The following is an 18,461-nucleotide window of genomic DNA, read 5'->3' on the forward strand; positions in this document are numbered from 1 at the left end:
ATAAGTATTTGCAATCTGGCATCGGCTGCACACAGATTCCTAGATACAGCAATTGTACCATGACTTTGCTACAATAGCCCTCAGGGAATGGATGATGTTTTAAAACTAGCTTGCCCCTCCTCACTTATAAGCAGAGATCTGGGTTTTCCATTTTCCACAAAAAACGGAGTAAACTGTGGATTATGCCTTTTACCAGAAGCAAACGCGGATTTCTCATTTTACCAGAGAAACCCATGGATTTTGCCATTTTGCAATGAGCTCCCTGCAGGCTGGAAGACTGGGAGGGAGCAGGAAGAAGGTGGAAAGACAGTGGGCATCACATGTATAGACATGCGTGTGGCCTCAGGCAGCCTGCAGAGCAGCTCCAGCAGGTAAGTGCTGGGGGAAAGAGGGGAATTCAGGACCCTATAGGGAGGGAGCTAGGCAGGGCTGGGGAACAGTGGTGAGCAGGGGGCCTACTGTTCCCTGCCGCACCACTTCTCCCGCCATGACCCGGTGTGGCAGGGAGTGGAGGAGCTGTGTGGAAAACCTCCTCGCCCATCCTTGTACACTGCCCCCCCCTCGCCCTGGCGACACACCTCCTGTGTGCACAGATGCAATGAGGTGGAGGCGCGTTGTCAGGGTAGTGTGGGGGGGGCGGCGGGCGGGCGGCAATGGCAGCTCACGGTGGCAAGGAACCCCCATGCGGCCCTGCTATCCCCAGCTGCACCGGGTCGTGTGCACCGGCTCCAGAGGCCCTGGGGAAGGGAAGCGGGCAGAAGCTTGAACCCGCAGCGTGCACCTGCCCTGGGTACAGATCTAGGGGGCATGGGTCTCCCCTGAGCCCCAGGAGTGTGCACGGCAGTGGGGAACTGGCCCTCCCTCTTAACCTCCCCTGACAAGCTACCCACGGCCCCGTCCTGCTCCCCGCTGGGGCCCTGCAGCTGCGCGCTGCAGCCCTGGGTCCCAAACCCCACCTGACTGGGCAGCAGCCTCAGCCTGTGCCTGCCCCAGGTACAGATCTGGGGGGGGGGGGGCGGTGTCAGTCCCCACTACCCCCTGGGAGTGCATGCAGCAGCGGAGAGCCACCTAACCTGGGCCTGCAGCGGGGGGGGGGGGGGGGAGGGGGGGGCAGGGTGCTGCAGACCCAGGCCCATACTCCTGACAGCTGGGGGCCCCCTCTGGCAAGGCTGGGGGAGCAGGGGCTGTGGGGGCACCTTTAATTTTAATCATGGATTTTGGGGGTTTTAGCAGAGACTTTGTGATTTTTTATCAGGGAAAACCAGGATCCCTGCTTATAAGTAACGACCAAAGAGGGATTACCTGTTTAACACCTAGTGACCTGTATAGATGACTCCACTGCCCTTGTTCAGCAATTTGATTTTATAAGTGCCCATGTTACACCCCTGCAACATGGAAGATATCGAATTCAGCCGTCTGAAATGGAAACTGTACAACATGAAAAAGAAAGAAGCCAAACTATAATCTGCCTGGCACCTGACTCCCCAGCCCAGCCCCTGGCTTCTTTACTTTTCATTCCATCCAGGAAGAGCACACACCAACTGCTGCAGCTTCCTTAGCCTGACGAAGGGTTTTTGAACCCAAAAGCTTGCTTAATAACTATTCTCCAACCATTTGGGTTGGTCTAATAAAAGATATCAAATTCACCCAAGGAACCTTGTCTGGCCATGTTGCAATTAATCACTTGCATTTTTTCCCTCAAGCTCAGAAGCACTAAAATGGGCAGTGCCCACAGGGAGTTCAATGAACTCTTCATTCTGCCTGAAGCAACTAAGCCTAAGTGCCCCAATTAAGCCTCAGTGTTGCATCTCTCCTTGCAAGTGAAAACAGTGGTACCTGAATGAGCTAAGTGTAGATCCCAAGATCGCTCAGATAGTGATCTTACCTGGAATAATTAAAACCTGAGGATGACACAGTCTCTTCTTGAACACTATTTCAAAACGAACCATCAGGGCCACGATACCATATTCATGGCAGGGCATATTTTTTACTTTTATTATAATATGAACAAGTTACAGGTTCTGAACCCAAAGCCTTTAGCATCCATTAAAAAGGAACAGAACTGTGCTGAAGAACAGTGAACTAAAAGAGCAATAAAGGAGTGCAGGGCCTTCTTTCAGGCTCAAACCACCTATAGCAAGCACCTTCACATTAAAGGTCAGGGAAATTTTAGGGATGAATCTACCTGGATACATGATTCCCTTGCACTGCAGCCAAGTCAATGGGTAAAGTGAGCCTGGGGAGAATAGCAGGAGACCATTAAAATGATATTCCATGAAGCAAGACTCTCAAACTCGCCTCAATCTTCTCCCTTTCTCAAGTGCAAATACCTTTTGCTTTTGTTACCATGGCTGTCATTGTATTGATAAAACCTTCCTTCTCTTTGTGCTTATTTGCTGGCACACACCTAAAATCAAATTACTCTGTGCTTCTCACTTACAACTTGTTTCCCTGTGCATAGGCTCTGCATTTACTTGGAAAGCCTGGCTGCTTTTCCTGCAATACAGTCTTAAACCTGGATGTCCCACCTGGCTGGAAAAACTAACCCCAGCCCACACACATTTAGATCTAAGAACTACTGAAAATGAGCAACAACTTTTAGGGTGACAGAAGAGAGCACTAGAGAGCCCCTGGGCCTCCTCAACCTCCTTGAGGACTCCACTTCAGATAGTGCCTTTGTTATGATGGAGATCAGAGATGACTTGTTCATGAGTCACTCATTACAGCTCCAGCCCTGGCTGAAAGGGAAGTGTGTCACTTGCATGACACTGATACTGTGGTGTTCCTCTCTTCCCAGGACTAAAACTTTCAGTACGGGAAAAGAACAGGAGTCACAGTAAATTTTACCATCTGCCTTCGAAAGCTGGTTGATTACAAAAAGAGACTATAATTATGAAATACAGGCTTTTCTCATTAACTGGGGAAGAGGAGGGATCAATTCCAAGGTTTCAGCCAGATTTAAGAGGCAGCTGACTCATGGGCTGGTTAAAGTGCCAGTCCTATTCAGCTACACTAAAGAACCAGACACTGGTTCATAACCACTTTAATAAAGACAAATGCAGCCACAACTGACAAGTGGCTAGCCCTGCTTCTCAGCTGCCACCAAGCCAGAGTGCAGGTTTGTGGTAGAACTGATTCTTCATCACCATCACCCTTCCAACTCATATAGGTTGATGCTTCTCTTACTTTAATGTGGATCTACAACACAGTTTTGCTGCATTTGTTTGGAAGGAAAGGGTGCTTAATATACTGAGAAGAGGTACCAGGTGAACCAAAATTTCATTTCAACCATGGAAGATAGTCAAGAAATCTACCAAGGTATAGAAAATGAGGGTATACGTGAAAGGACAAACTGCAATAATTTTAAGAACCTACTGTAAGTTCAGGCATTCTGGCTGTGGTGATGAAGTTGTTGTGCACTCATTACTATGCAGACTTATTTATTATTTATTTATGCATGCAATATATATGCTACCTGTCCCAATAAAGGTTCAAGGCAACTCACAGTAAGAGAACAAAATAGGAGACTGACAAGAAAAAAAAGAGCAAGAAAACAAAACAACTTAAAAGGGGAATATAAAACAGAAACCCACTAAAGAGCATCTCAGCATGGCTTTGCTTGCTAAATGCCTGACCAAATGCAAAGGTCTTCTAGTGCTTCCAAAACATGTCCAGGCTTGGGCTCTGGCAGACCTCAAAAGGAAGAGTTCTAGAGTTGAGGAAAAATGGCAGAGAACAACCTCTGACACATTTTTGCCAAGCAAACTTGACATACTCTGTATTTGCAGAAGGGTGCTCTTGGCCCACCTCTGGGATTGCCATGGGACTGGTGGATTATGAAAGCCTCATGAATGTGTACCCCTCCGGCAGAGGACACTTGTGGCTTGTACTCATTAGACAAGGGTCCATGGAGAGAGTATTTAGCTTAACAACTATGCTTTGACCAAAACCAGGTACATGTTGAGATGGATAGAACAGGGAAACCAGTCTGACCATGGTCCTCTGTTGGGGCTAGTGAAGAATCGATATTCCCCCCCAGGCAGAATGATGGGACAGAAGTAATAAAGAAACAGTATATAAAGAACTCAGAAAAAACAAGGGGATGACCCTCACACAAAGTACTGAACAGGAGAGAGGAATAGGTAAGTATGTTTTCTGTAGTGGGAAATCCTGGTTTAGCAGTAGGAGCAGGCAAGGCCAGAAAGAAGGTGACCTGAAAGGACTCCATGGTTCAGAAGACAAACTGGGAGCATCACAAAAGGATCCCACATCACCACAGAGGACCTGACCTCAGCCCTCAACATACTTTAGAGTGGTAAGGAAGCTAAAGCATGGAAAATGCATGCAGGGTTCATAGATCTGTGCGTTTTTCAGGTTATTTAATAATGAGCAATGGTGCTTTCAAAATCCTTGTGCTAAGCCACCTGTGTGCATACAAATGCATGCAAACAAATGTGTCTTCATGTTTGCTTTTATTATCAGCTATCCTTGAAGGGCTAAACCACAGCCTAGAATGCCCCTGGGGAAAGCGTGCATTTAAGCTACAGATGGGTCAGCATCAGATGCAGGGTGACAAATAGATGGATTATAGGTTCTAGCTTTTGGGTGAAGGTATGCTAAATCAAGGCTCTGCATACCAAGAGACCCCAGCTGAGCCATGGGCAGCATCTACAAGCTGTTCAAGCCCTAGAGCCTTGAAGCACACAGGATGCAAGGACTGGAACCCAACCTAGTTGTCAGGGCATGTCCAAACAAGGTAAGGCCTTGATCAGACCTACAGAACAAGATACTTTCTGTTCTTTTCAAGGTTTGAATAATCTCCAGTTAACACATCCATGAACTGGACAGCAAAATAATAGTTCCAACTACATGCCCTATTACAAATATAGGAGAAGACATTGAGGGACAAATACATTACCATGGGATTGGAGTCTGCAATCGGGTCACGTAGGGAATCCAGGAACCCCTGATCCTCCACCATTTGGGCATTAATGTCATGCAGCTTCGCCACACAGACGGCTGCAGTCTTCCGTACATAAGGGTCTTCATCCTTTAGACACTTGCGGAGTGGTTCACACAAATACTCTGTGATTTTGTCCACACGAATGCATCCCATTGTACGGACTGCCAATGCACGGATCAGTGGGTTTGGATCTTCACAGTCCTGCAGGGGAAGCACTTGCAATAAGTGGGTTTTGTAGTACTAACCACTGATATTAGTGAGCACTAGAATGGCTAGCCCTGGAATTAGGATATTCTATTCTTACCCTGCCCAGACAATGGGTCTCTCGTTAAAGTAAAGCAATAATTGTCCCAGTCCAAGCCAAACCCCAGGAAAGTTTACAGGTTCCAAAAACATTCTATACAAGTTCAAAATGGTTTGTACTTCTGGCAGTTTGTGCTACTTGCTTTTCTCCATCCAAAACTTTAACATGACTTTACAGCCAAATCTGGGGAACTGCTAACTAAGGAGAAATGTTTTTGCACCCTGAAAGCTAGAAACTCTTGGCTTTCAGATGGCACAGCACATTAACACATCTGTGATTCTAGTCACTGCTCAAATCAGAGAATTCGAGTGGTGAAAGATGGTAATTAACTCATGGCGATTTTCATTAAGGTAAACTTCCTGAAGACCATCAGGTCTAGAAACAGAGTTCTACACAGCATTGCCTTGAAGCTGAGATTTTACAGACTCAGCAGTAATCCATCTGATATATCAGACCCTAGTTAAAGATATATCAACATAGATGTACTTTTCAGAGGCAGAAATGCACGTAGCAGGTTCAATGCCTCAGACAGTGCAACTTTCAAACCCTGATTTTAGAAATTCAAGCATTAGCTTCAGTCTGTTTCTAGCATATCAAACATAATTCATTTATACAGTCAAGAAAGTGCTCCAAAATTTAGTTTACAAAAGCATGAGACACACTTCCTTTAATTATTTAATCCCTTATCAATGAGAAGCACCAAGAAGGGGTTGAGCTTAAAATGTACAGAGACTATTTTCTTACAGACCCCGGAGATGACAAGTTGTAGCTGAAATGCTGACTTACCATAAATTATCTCAAACACACTTTCATTTGACCAACCCTTGTTCCTTGTAACACATTAAAGGGGAAGTCAGAGATAAAACATTTCCTTCCAAAGAAAAAGGTGGTCAAAGTATTAGATCTACTCACTAATTTGTCATTAAGGAAGCAAGGGCTTAAGGTGTAATGGGTAAGAGTGCACTGCCCTAGAAGTCTGCTGAGTCTCATCTAAAATTTAATTAGCCAGGAAAGCAAAAGTCCATTCTGAACTGGATTTCCTCCCTGTAACCAGGAAGGACACCCCCCTACTGCCATGCTAGAAGCTCAGACATGTTCTAATTTACCAGATTTATCTGAAACGAAGACAACTTAATTTAAGGTGACCCATTCCAAAAATTAGATTCCATATATGGAAAATGTATAAATCTGTTATAATTCACCATGTATAGAATCTAATTATCAAAGGGTTGCCTTAAATTCATCCCCCTCACTGCTGCAGCATGGAAAGCAGCAACAAGGGGTATATGGTAGAGGGGAGACAGATGGTGGGGATCAAGCCACCCCTTGCCTCCAACCACTTCTCTCCCCTGCAGCCTGCCCCCTCCATCATGCCTGTGCCCCTTGCTCCCCTGCCTGCCCTGTCTACCTACCACTCACTGTCCTTTACCTCCCACTCCCCACAGCCTCTACCTTTGCGGCCCACCCCGCCCCATTCCTCACAGCCTTCATCTCTACAGCCTTCCCTCCCCCCCACCACTTACTGTCAGGTTCAGATTCAGCTTTATTCCCTCCTGGGTATGGAGTAGATGGAAGCTCTAGTCCCTGCCTGCTCATGCAGCAGTGGCAGCAGGAGCTCTGGCCCCAGGATATTGCTGTGTGGTCAGGCAGGAGCCAGAGCTTCCATGTGCTCCATGTCCTGGGAGGGGACGGAGCCAGAGCTGCGCCTGACAGGAAGCAAAAAAATCACAAAGTCTCTAATTAAAAAACCCCAAATCCACGTTTTTCCGCAATAAAATGAAACGCAACCATATATATAGGGATCAGCTGAACACAATGTTTTATTTATATATTTACAATTTTAAAGCAATTTGGAAGCCTACCAGTACCTCAATCATTATAATAAGATAAATTCTGAATACCTACATATTTTGGCATTTGATGTTGGTTTTTATTATCATAGCAAATTAGAGCTCCCCCTGCTTCCTTCACTCACCAAGACACGGGTCCAGCTGCAACTGTCCCCCCCGATGCTCTGGGGCACTGAGCAGTCCTGATATGCTCGTGCCATGGCCACCAAGGTGAGGTGCTGCAGTGGCGGCACCATGGAGTTGTGCCCCCCACTGCTGCCTGGTGGGCAGGGGACACTTCACACCTTGGTGGCCATGGTGGTGTAGCACTCCTAGTGGCAGCAGCGGCAGCAGCACTGAGCCTCCCTGTCCCACTCCACCCTCCTGTGCCAGGTCCTGCCCACTGCACTGCAGAGGCAGCACCTGCTCAGTGCTGGTCTGGCCAGGAGGCAGCCCCAAGCCCCACTGTGGGTGCAGAAACCTGAAAGGGGGAGGCACATGTTCTCCCATACATCGCCTATGCCCCCCACCCCATAAACTTACTTCCAGGGAGCTGCTTTTTACCATGCTGCCTGTCTGCATTCCGATCCATGTGCATGTTTGTGCGTGCACATGAACATGGTCCCCTGACCCCAATCACCCTTCTCCCACTCCCCTGAGGCCTAAGCAGCCTTGTAGGCTGGAACTCTGCCTGCCTGCAAGGGGAAACCCATGGTTTCCCGTGACTGTCTCCTTTAAAAGGGAAAATCTGTAAGCCGAGGTAGAGTCACAATCCACTGCCTACACTCCCCAGCCCAGAGCATGCAGGCTGCAGATCATGGCTCTGCCCCGGCTCCAGACCACATCGTCACTGCTGCAAGATCCCAGCCCAGCCCCAGAGCAGCTCCCTGCCCTGCCACATACTCTGCCAGCATTGCTGGGGCTGGTCTCCATGGAAACCCTGGCCTTCCGCTATCAGTGTGACTGCTGCTCTAGTCTCCATGGAAATTAGCCCCAGCCATGCAGGCAGGCACTGTTAGGAAATGGAGTCCACTGCCAGCTGGATCCAGCCCGTGGGCTGAACTTTTCTTGCCCCTGCTTTAAAGCACCTGGTGTTGCCTACTGATGGAGACAGGGAACAATTTCAGATGGGCCCATTGGTCTGGTCCACTCTGATAATTTTGCTTCCTTAGATACAATCCCAATTCAGTCCAGCAACTTTCGAGCACGAAGCCACAGACTACATGTGATAAACAGTACACACCAAAGCAGGCACAATGACAAAAACCATAGGAGGGAGCCTTCTAATGAGCCTTGCTCCATGTTACCTTCACAAAGCTGTTCACAGCCATAATAGCCATATCTGGCTGACTTTTGGCATAGTTCATTAGATACAGATACACCAGCTTCTTCAGCTCCAGGTTGTCAGTCTGCATGCAATTCACCACATCAGGAAAGAGAGAGCTGGATAAAATGAGAGCGGGGCAAAGGGAGAGAAAAGTTACATTTACCATATGCAAAGGGAAAGGGAGCTTCCTGACTACATGGTAACATTATTGACTGAGGCCAGGGGAACGCTGGAACATAACCCATATATTCTGTTTTAACTACTCTATATTCAAATTAGGTCACTCTCCTCTTCAAAAGCAGTTTGCAGGGGACTTTGTAACTGTTTAATCATTTAATCTCCTCCTGGATTAAACTGGTGCCTGAAGCAGGTAAAATAAAGTGCTCATACAAAATTGGATCCAATTAGGAAGTTGACAGAACGAGACGATAATGTTAATGTGCCCAGCTTTGGGGGTTAACTGGCAACAACAGGAAACAAATAAATCCTCAGATTTTTTTGCCTGAGAAAGGAGCCTTGTTTAGAGGAACCTATATAGCAAATTTCAGGCTGGTAAAATCTAAAACGATTAAGAAATTAAAACTGCAATAACCAGAGTCTTACATAAATACCAAATGGCAACTAGTAAGTCGCATTGCAGAGGAAACTCAGAGGTTATACTGGATCCCCATATCTCAGGTCCATTATGAGAATCTAAAGGTTAAGGTCTTTGGCTAACTGAAAGATGCTTCCCTCCAACGCTTCATTTGCTCCTTCATCCTGCAATTAAGTCATGCTGCTAAACCTGGAACCTTACATTTATTTTCCTGGCAACAGACTATGTCACCATGAATCCAGGACTATTATGACTTTACTGCAGGATCTAGGAGAAGCTGACAGGAGAAAGCCTTGACTCAAGTCACTTCAGCTGCTACAAAAGAAAAATATTGGCAGTCATTTGCCTTTGATTTAAAGGTTTCCCTTTAGCAAGCGCGATTAAGTGTTAAAGGCCCAGTTTAATGACTTTATCACAAGCTAAGAGGTATCTGAAAAACAATGCCTTTTTAAAACTTTAAAAAAAATTCTGGATTAACAACTTGATTTGAAAATGTCAGCTCAGATAGGACATCTAAAATAGCTGAGTTACAAACAGGTTTTAAACAACTACACAGCTTTTGGCTTATCTGGGACTGGTTACTTTTTCATTCTGTGATTAAATCACTGTTCACGAAATCACCAAGTGAGAACTGGTCTGAACCAAGCAAAAGGGCTGCCAAAGACAGATAAAATTTCCCCCATATTGCCACTAGTTCCCATTGATCTAATAAAGAACCCAGACCCCAAACCTGCAAAGCCCTTTGGTTCTGCCAGCCCCTCCAAGATTAAGCTGTTCGTTTTACCCCAATTCAGGAGAGAAAGATCCTCAGGTAGGATAGGGGAGGACTGGACCTGCTGAAGTTAGACCACCAGGAAGAGCAAAAGCAGCGTTTACCTTACATCCTTCCCTACAGTCATGGCAGCAATAACCTTCTTCACAGCTTCTTTCCTCTTCTCTTTCTTTTCATTGTTGAGCTCAGCCTTGAGCTCAAAGATCTCTCCTGTAAAGGGACACAACAGCCTGAAGCTCAGATGAAGAGAAAGGCTAGCTTTAGGGCTCCCTGAAGAATGATTTGTGCCACCACTACAGGTGAAAAGTAAATGCCATTGCCTCTAGGCTAGTGCAAGTGATTCATTGGCTACTGGGAAACCAGAAAACCACCATGTGTGTGCCAATTTGATTACTGGACTTTTCCAATCCAAGCTGAGGTAGCCTGTGACAAGAAGAAGGAAAGATTAACTGAGCTAACCTGTTGAGTTAAAGAGCAGTGCTGATGGTATCCTAAGGACATTCTTTTCAGTCCGCTACAGTCAGAGAATTGGTGCAGTAGCACATGGGGCCTGCAAAATGTATGGAGGTTATGATACAGTGATAAGGCAATCTTCAGAGCTGCAGTAATAATAATATGGAGGATGTGGCTTCAAAATGTTTAATAAAAGTAATGAAGTACAATCAAAACTTGCCACTTTCAAGGAACATTAGATCAGCATCTCTAAATTAGCCACTGAAGCATATCAAGGATCAAACAAAAACCTGGGGGAAGAGAGAGGCCATCCTGGAACAGAAAATGTAAGAAACAGTGGCTCAGTTCAGCTAATTATTTTCCCTGGACTGTCCTACCTTTAGTTATCATCATTTGCTTCCTCAAAGCACAAATGAGGAAACAGCAGATGACACAGGTCACAGTGCAATACAGACATTGCAGGAACAGCTGCATCAATTTTACTCCAACAGAAAAATACATGCAAGGTTAAAAAAGGGAGAACTACTGCTAACAAGCACAGAAACCCAGGGAAGTGCAAGGCCTGGATTCCTGATGCCATCCATAAAGTGACTGAAGGACCTTCTGTGAGATTAACTCTTCCGGCTGTTACCGTGTAGAGAAATCAATTGAGGACGGATCCCTGCAGCCATAAAGTAAACCTCAATCCACACCAGATTCCTGAACCTGCTTGGACAGTATCTATCTATAGAATCCAGCTGGCCTGGGAAGGGAAATAACTTTCCCTCCAACTGGAGATGGTTTGCAGGAACACAGAGAAGGCAGCATCACCACTGGATACAAGCTATCCGATAAGGACACACAGAATGGCAGAAGTCCAGGCTAACTGCAGAGATGAGCTTTTGGGGACAAAACACCTCTTTCAAGGCTACATTGCAAGGTCTGAACCATTGTTTCCCATATACCACTGATACGGTATGGTCCCATCTATCATAGGAGTCTTCTACAGAACCTACAACTGCAGTATGAGGGCTGAATAATGTGACAGGTACCTATTCCATTAACGATTAGCAGAGATACAGAACCAGCCAACAGAGAAGATATTCTTTGGGCCTCTAGTAGGTATGTGGATGAGACTCCTGGATCCGAGCGGGCAGCTCTGAAACCAAAGAAACATTTCCCACCCTAGTTTTCCAGCTTTTCCTGATCACCGTTTAAACAGGAAAAGGAACAGATAAATCAGCATGTGACAACAGTCCCCTGGGGGTATGATGTGTTATTGTTGATTCCACCATGCCAAACTACAGGTGAAGGAAGTGAGCACAATTCTCTAAAGGCAAACAAAACAGGAAAAGGGAGTTGAAAACAATAAAGAATACACGAGGAACTGGATTTGTTAGTGTCAGGGACTACTGTAGGTCAAGTTTATGAGCCAGCAATGAAACAGGCCAATGAAACCACAGACTGGATAAAGGAGCCTGCTTGGGATTTTTTGCCAGCTCCTTTAAATTAAGGATGCAACAAATATCCTTAAAAATGTTCTAATCCAAACGGCAATTTTAAGGAAGCCTAGTGGGCTGGCATGTTTGGAAACAGGGTGCAGCAGCCAGGGTTGCTGAGAGAAGAGAGGTGCATAAATCCTGTTCTTCTCATTAAGCATTGCCTCAGGTTCTCAGGCCCAGCCATTTGTTCCATCTGAGTCATGAATGTACTGGGTGCCAAGAGTTTTAAATTAGGCAAGGCCAGAAAATCAAAAAGGAAAGTGCTGCAGAGATGCTGGCCCTCTTGCTTCATCGGCTGATTGGCCCAGGTAATAGCAAGCCACTGTTTCCATAGGAAACAGCAGCAGCAAAACTAGCTGCTAGAAGATTGCCGAGTTGTTATGAATTACTTCTACAGGGCTATAAATGAACACAGTATTTTACAGTGAGGTACATTCTCTTCCTTGGTAGCATTCACTAGCAGGGCTCCTGAAAAGGAATGAAATTATTGTTCTGAGGAATGCTGGGGTGTCTGTTTATATTGCCAGCTACCTGAAAAAGACATCCAGATCATAAACAGGCTGAGATCCTGCCCAGGAGCCTGACTGAACCGGTCGGTATGCATCACCAGCATTTTCCCTTTGCGCTGAGTAAGGATGTACAGTTCTGAGGCCTCGTATAATCATCTCAGTGAGAACCTGCAGATTCAGTCAAAGGGAAGTAAGTTGAGAGTGCTGTTGTTTCTCAGAAAGATGTGAACTCCATTAGATCCAAGGGTGTGTTGACTCTGAAGCATAATGACATCAATGTCATCACACAGTTACTAGTAACTGGTCAACAGAAACATCTAGCTACTCTGTCACTGTAGAGGGGCTATGGACGACATAATCAAACCAACATTCTCCCCTCAATCAGGACTTTGATCTTGGCAGCATCCAATGTAGGATTAGTTCGACAGGCCCACTGGGACTAGAAAAGGCCAAGTTCAGTGGGTTTGGCATGAATGTTCCATAATTTCCATTAGTCCTTTATGCCAGAAGTTAAACTAAGAAAAAATGACTTCACAATGATGGAGGAAGTCCACAGCTACCCTGATGTGTGCATTATGCCTTTTTTATGCCCATGAATCAAGTTACTCAGAAAAAACCTCTCTTTTCAACACAGTTTATAGTATATCACTAGGCAGCCAACATAGTTACTATAAACCCAAGAGGAAGTCATGTGAAGGACAAAGGTGAGAAAAGTGCATGGGTCTTCCTCCTTTGGTAGATTTCACCAGGACTGGCAAGGGGCAGCAAGAAGAGACCCATAATATTTTAAAAACACATACATACTATCTGAGACTTGTGGCCCAACTTTCCCCACACTCCCAATGGCTACAACTACACACACAACAAGTCTGCATCCTTAAACTCTGCTTTTTCCTTCCAGCTAACCCAAGCACGCTTCTGGTTAGGTCCACTTTTAAATGCACTGCCTGCAGTCCCGACCACTTTGCCGTGTATATAAATCTCTATAAAAGGCTGCTGTATGTTTCAAATCCCAAAGTTCTGTTTTTGACCTTCCAGAAAGTAATACAGAGCCAGAAAAGGTAAGTGGGGCTGCCTTGTTTGCATACTGCAAGCATGTTCAATTCATCAATCCTGTCTTTTGACATCATGTGGGAGGGGGCTGGGTGTTCGGGAACTGTTTTATGGCCTACTTTTGAACAGCTTCTGGATGACTAAGAAGAGAAATGGGGACACAGCACATAAGAAAGCACAAACTCTGTTGTATGGAGTTAAAAACCTCATTTTAAAATAGGCACTCAGTGTCCCCAGGAGCCTCCAATACACTAGAATAGTTTAAAGCTCACCTTTTTTATTATTTGTGAAATACTTGGAGTCTGTCATGGTTCCAATTCCTTAGAACACCTGCAAGAACAAGGAACATTTGGACAAACGCTGTAGCCACTGTTCCCCAATATGTGAGCCATGCATTAAAAGAACCGTAATTTAGCCAGAGTACATAATAGAAGATAGCTGCTCTGCAGATGTATTCCCCAGAAGTTTCACAATCTTCACACTACACCAACAAATGACATCACAGAGTATTTTTATAGAGATACATCCATCTCTCTCTCTCTCCAGAATATATATATATTCTGTATCAAAAAAAAAAGACAGTATCAAAGAAGGCTTTGATTCCTAAAAGCAAGAAATCCAGGTTTCACGACTCTTCTCAAACAATGGCAGACTCTACAGAAAAAAAAGTAGGACTCCCCCTACAGGTATATTCAGGAGTTGCAGCACCACACAAAGGACTGTAAAAACAGTTTCTATACACACCACAAGGCTGTTTAATCACTTTGTTTCCTGAATCATGATGACACTGGCAATCCCCCAACATTAAGAAAAATAAATTGCTCTATAGTAACCTTACGGAAGCTTGAAATCTCTCCATCGCTCTCTACACCAACATTTTCCACCCTCATTATCACAGACACCTTGACCTATTACTGTAGTACAGCAGTTCCCAAACTCTGATAGATTGAGCACCACCAATTTAAAATGATACAGCCTTACCACCACCAATTTTTTCAGTTCAACCTTAAGCACCACCAGTAAATTTTTTGTCATATAAATTACTTATAATAAATCTGTTAACGTGTACTACTTACGGGTTGTTTGTGTATCACTAGTAGTACCCGCGCCACAGATTGGGAACCTCTTCTGTAGTGCTATTGTCTCACATTCAGCAGCTACTGTGGATAGGCTGATCATGAAAACTAGACTGTAGGAGCACACATTCATTTACTGCTGTAGGAATTTCAGAATGACTTTGATGTTCACTTTTTTTTTCTTCCACCAAGCTAAGTTGATTAACAACAAAATATAGAGATCAGATGGGCTGCCCCAACTTCCCATGAATGCAGACCCATTTTGAACTTTTTCTTAAATGGGACTGCTGCCAGCTGGATGAGGAAACTGACTCTCTCGCAAACTTGCAACCATGGGCTGAGAAAGAAATGACCACTGGAGGAAGAGATCTTATTGCTTTTGATTATTTTATTACATCAGGGTAACAACCAAAAACCTGAAATCCGATCTATCCCCACAATGCCATAATCACTTTTTTCCTTTCAATTTTTGCCTGATCTTCTTTCTCACTTTCTGCACACTTCTCTCCTCCCTTTGTTTCTCTCTTGCTATATTGGAGCAATACGCCCTACTTGACCCCAATTTCATTTTTCTTCCTTTTTTTCTGGGTTAAAGACATCTCCTGGGATATCCCTGCTTTCTCAATGACTCTGCCTAGCTAAAGAGGAACAAATTAAGAACCTACAGTAAGATACTGAGCCTGTTTCCTTTTTCTGTTGGCTTAAAGTATTGGCTAGTAAACAAATAAGATCTCTTTCTCCTAAGGTCTGGTTGCTTTGCTTCCATGGAGCACACAGACACTGCAGCCCCAGAAATCATGGGAACACATTTGGCATGGAACAGCAACACAGCACCATATATCATTTGTGGACCTCATCTTCCAAATCGTAGACCGGTGATTCTCAAACAGGGTACCGTGGCACCCTGGGGTGCCATTAGATTCTTTTTAGGATATTGCATGGCACGCTGCACTATTAGGTGTAAAAACACCTGTAAAATTCACAAGATTTCAAATAGGAACCCATAAAATCAAAACCATTCTGACCTGTTGTGGTCTTTCGAGTTCTTCTATTGCAAAAAATTGCTCTGCTACTTTTCCCATCAAGAAACAAGTGAAGGTAAGAGCTGGCGGGTGCCCCAAATTTAACAAGGGGTGCCCTGAATCTAAAAAGGTTGAGTACCACTGCCCTAGACACACCCTGCATCTTAGCGCGTCTCTTCCTCTCAAAGATTGTTTCTTTTCTTCCACCCCTAAGATTAGACTAATGCTGCTGCTCTTGGTTCAGCCATAAAGTTAACAGAAGCAGCAGCTGAGAAGCAGTAAGCAAGTCTTGGTTAGTTTCAGTCTGCTCTCGAGGGAGCACTCTGGGCACGACTGTGATGTCCAAATGCCTCAGTGTGGGAAAGGCAAATGTTAGTCTCTATCTCCCTGTGCCCCTTAAAGATTGTGCTTGTACTGTACCTTTTGCGTTACCTGTCCTTAACTCAACAGTTAGGACAGGATGATAGTGATCAGGGCAATTTACTTTCATTCCAGGTCTGTTTCGGCTGAGCTAAACACAACGCCAAGTGCAAGTCTACTGCAGGACAGAGTATTTTGATTCATGAAGCCTGGAAACACCTAGAAAAAACATGGAAATATAGCATTGCCCAGATCAAATCAAATGTAAACCCCTCAAGCTTACCAATCTTGGCAACAATCCCTTCAAGCAAAACTGTAAGTGTTCCAAGAGAGGAAGCTGCCACAGTCTTTTTAATTATCAAACAAGCCCAGCCTACTTTCCACTGCAATCTTCTTGCTGACACATTGCTTAGGATTTTAGCCCAGTTGAAAGAAGATTCAGATGTTTTGCTATATACAAGGCCACAAGGCCTAACACCATCCAAAAGAGATGTAATGTAAATTTCTTCCCATGCTTCAGTTTCATTATATTACACGCAGGATTTGGCAGTGTGGGCCAGAAATGCTGGCTGATGTAGTCTGGCAATGAACAGCAGCCAACCCCTGGTACTTCAGAGAAAGGCCAGACACCCAAGACGCACCCACCTGACTGTGCAATGCCAGAGGAAAATTCCTTGCTAAACATCCAAGGAGACCTTTATGCCTTGAAGATGAACACGTCAGTCCCTTATTATTTTTGCTCACGTACCTGCAAGTGTCATTAGCAGTCATTAAATTAGCTCGCCCGTATTTAAATGTAATCACAGCGTGTGCCTTCACAACACTGTTAGCAGATCCAAACAATATCTGACTGTTATTTTAGTTAGCAGCACAGCTTCCACCATCCAAGTGCAACCTGGTCTAAGGCTGCCCGTCCCTGGGGTGAACAGACATTTTGCTGCCTTCTGGGCTGGAGCTTGCCCCACACACGCTGTCAAAGGCAATTTCCCTAGGTATTTCATATCATTTGGTTTCCCAACCAAATAAGAGTACGGGGAAGCTCAGGTGAGGCCCAGCCAGCCTGGAGACAGGAGCTGGGACTCACAAGAGGCAGCTCTTCCCGAGCGCTGCAAGGGAAATAACTAGGCAACCATCATATAAACCATCATATAAACCCAAGAGGAAGTCATGTGAAGGACAAAGGTGAGAAAAGTGCATGGGTCTTCCTCCTTTGGTAGATTTCACCAGGACTGGCAAGGGGCAGCAAGAAGAGACCCATAATATTTTAAAAACACATACATACTATCTGAGACTTGTGGCCCAACTTTCCCCACACTCCCAATGGCTACAACTACACACACAACAAGTCTACATCCTTAAACTCTGCTTTTTCTTTCCAGCTAACCCAAGCACGCTTCTGGTTAGGTCCACTTTTAAACGCACTGCCTGCAGTCCCGACCGGCCCGGCCCCACCTCAGGCCGCAGCAGCCGCCCCGACCCGACACCGCCACCTTGCCACGCTCCGCCGCCGGTTGCCCCGCCCCCTCCCCGCAGCAGCCAATCACGGCGCCCCGCACGGATCACCTGACTGCACCAGAACGCCAGGCTGAGCCGAGCGCGTGGCCTGAGGCAGGGGTGCGCACGCGCACTGCCTTCTCCGTGACCCGGCGGCGGGAGGACCTGGAGACCGCGGGGGGGACGGCGGCGGCGGCGGCGCGGGCGGTTCGAGGGCTGTGGAGCCGCGGGTGAGGTGGGCCGGACCAGGCCGGGGCGGGGCGTCCCCTCCCCCCCAGCAGCGCCTCGCGAGAAGCGGCCTGTCCCGCGTGGCGGTCCCGCCCGACGCCTGACCCCGCGGGTGTCCGCAACGCGGCTCGGGCTTGGCGCCGCCCGCGCCGCTGGGGCCTGTTGGCGCGGGGATGCCGGGGCAGCGGCTGCGGAGCCCCCGTGCTCCGGGCTCCTGCCTTGGGGCGCTCCGCCGTGGCATCCGCCCGCGCGTCTCGAGCTTCCCTGGAGGGCGCCGGGCTGGACAGCCCCCGGGGAGCGGAGTCGTGTCGTGCAGCCCCGGCCTCGCCTGCTCTTCGCTCTGTTACCCTGGGAAGGAAACTCCAAAAGATCACTGGAGAAAACCGAGCCGCGCCGAGAGCGCGGTCCTCCCCGCAGCGCAGCGCAGCGCAGCACACGCGAGGACAGCCGGGGTGGGCGGCTGCCAGCCCCTCGTTTTTCAGGCGATGGGAAGGGCCCAAGGCCCCCCATTCTTGCATGGCTTTGAGCCATGTTAAATAGGACCTGTCTGCACTCTGCCACTGCCAGTACCTGCTAAACTGCCCCATTGCTTCAGTCTGGGGTACAAGATGCCACCTGGCACTAGGTTTTCACATACCCTTGGTTAAACCCACATATCACACCCTTCTCCCATGTAATTGCTGACAGTCCATACAGTAGCCAGCCACTGCCCCATACCACAGGGGGCAATGTTTTTGGCAGGTGTGCCACAAATTAGCCCCGCATGCTCCCCTAGTGCTGCTCCAATCCCCTACCATGCCTGATCTGCTGCTCTGCCTTCTGCTTCCTGCCCTGTGCTCCCTGTTCCTGTGAGACCCCGACTCCATGCGGTGCCCAATGACTAGGGAGACAGGGTGGATCCAGTTGCTCAGAGAGCAAGCAGGGAGCAAACACCAGCACGCATTGCACGACAACAGCTTTGTTCAGAATGGAGATGGCTTCGGGGGAGCTCCCCA

General features: G+C 46.6%; 1 protein-coding gene across 1 annotated transcript in view; it reads right to left on the reverse strand.

Moving 5' to 3' along the window:
- Positions 1 to 17,212, reverse strand: part of LOC132244728 (AP-2 complex subunit beta-like) — a 79,288-nt gene extending 62,076 nt beyond the window's left edge. The window contains 6 exon segments of the mRNA XM_059717083.1: positions 4,919 to 5,164; positions 8,404 to 8,539; positions 9,895 to 10,000; positions 13,559 to 13,616; positions 15,805 to 15,963; positions 17,129 to 17,212. Coding sequence (XP_059573066.1) covers positions 4,919 to 5,164; positions 8,404 to 8,539; positions 9,895 to 10,000; positions 13,559 to 13,595 — 525 coding nt within the window. The 5' untranslated portion in view covers positions 13,596 to 13,616; positions 15,805 to 15,963; positions 17,129 to 17,212.
- Between the last annotated feature and the right edge of the window lie 1,249 nt (positions 17,213 to 18,461).

This window comes from Alligator mississippiensis, chromosome 14, assembly GCF_030867095.1.
Source record: "Alligator mississippiensis isolate rAllMis1 chromosome 14, rAllMis1, whole genome shotgun sequence".
In the NCBI taxonomy this organism is placed as follows: Eukaryota; Metazoa; Chordata; order Crocodylia; family Alligatoridae; genus Alligator; species Alligator mississippiensis.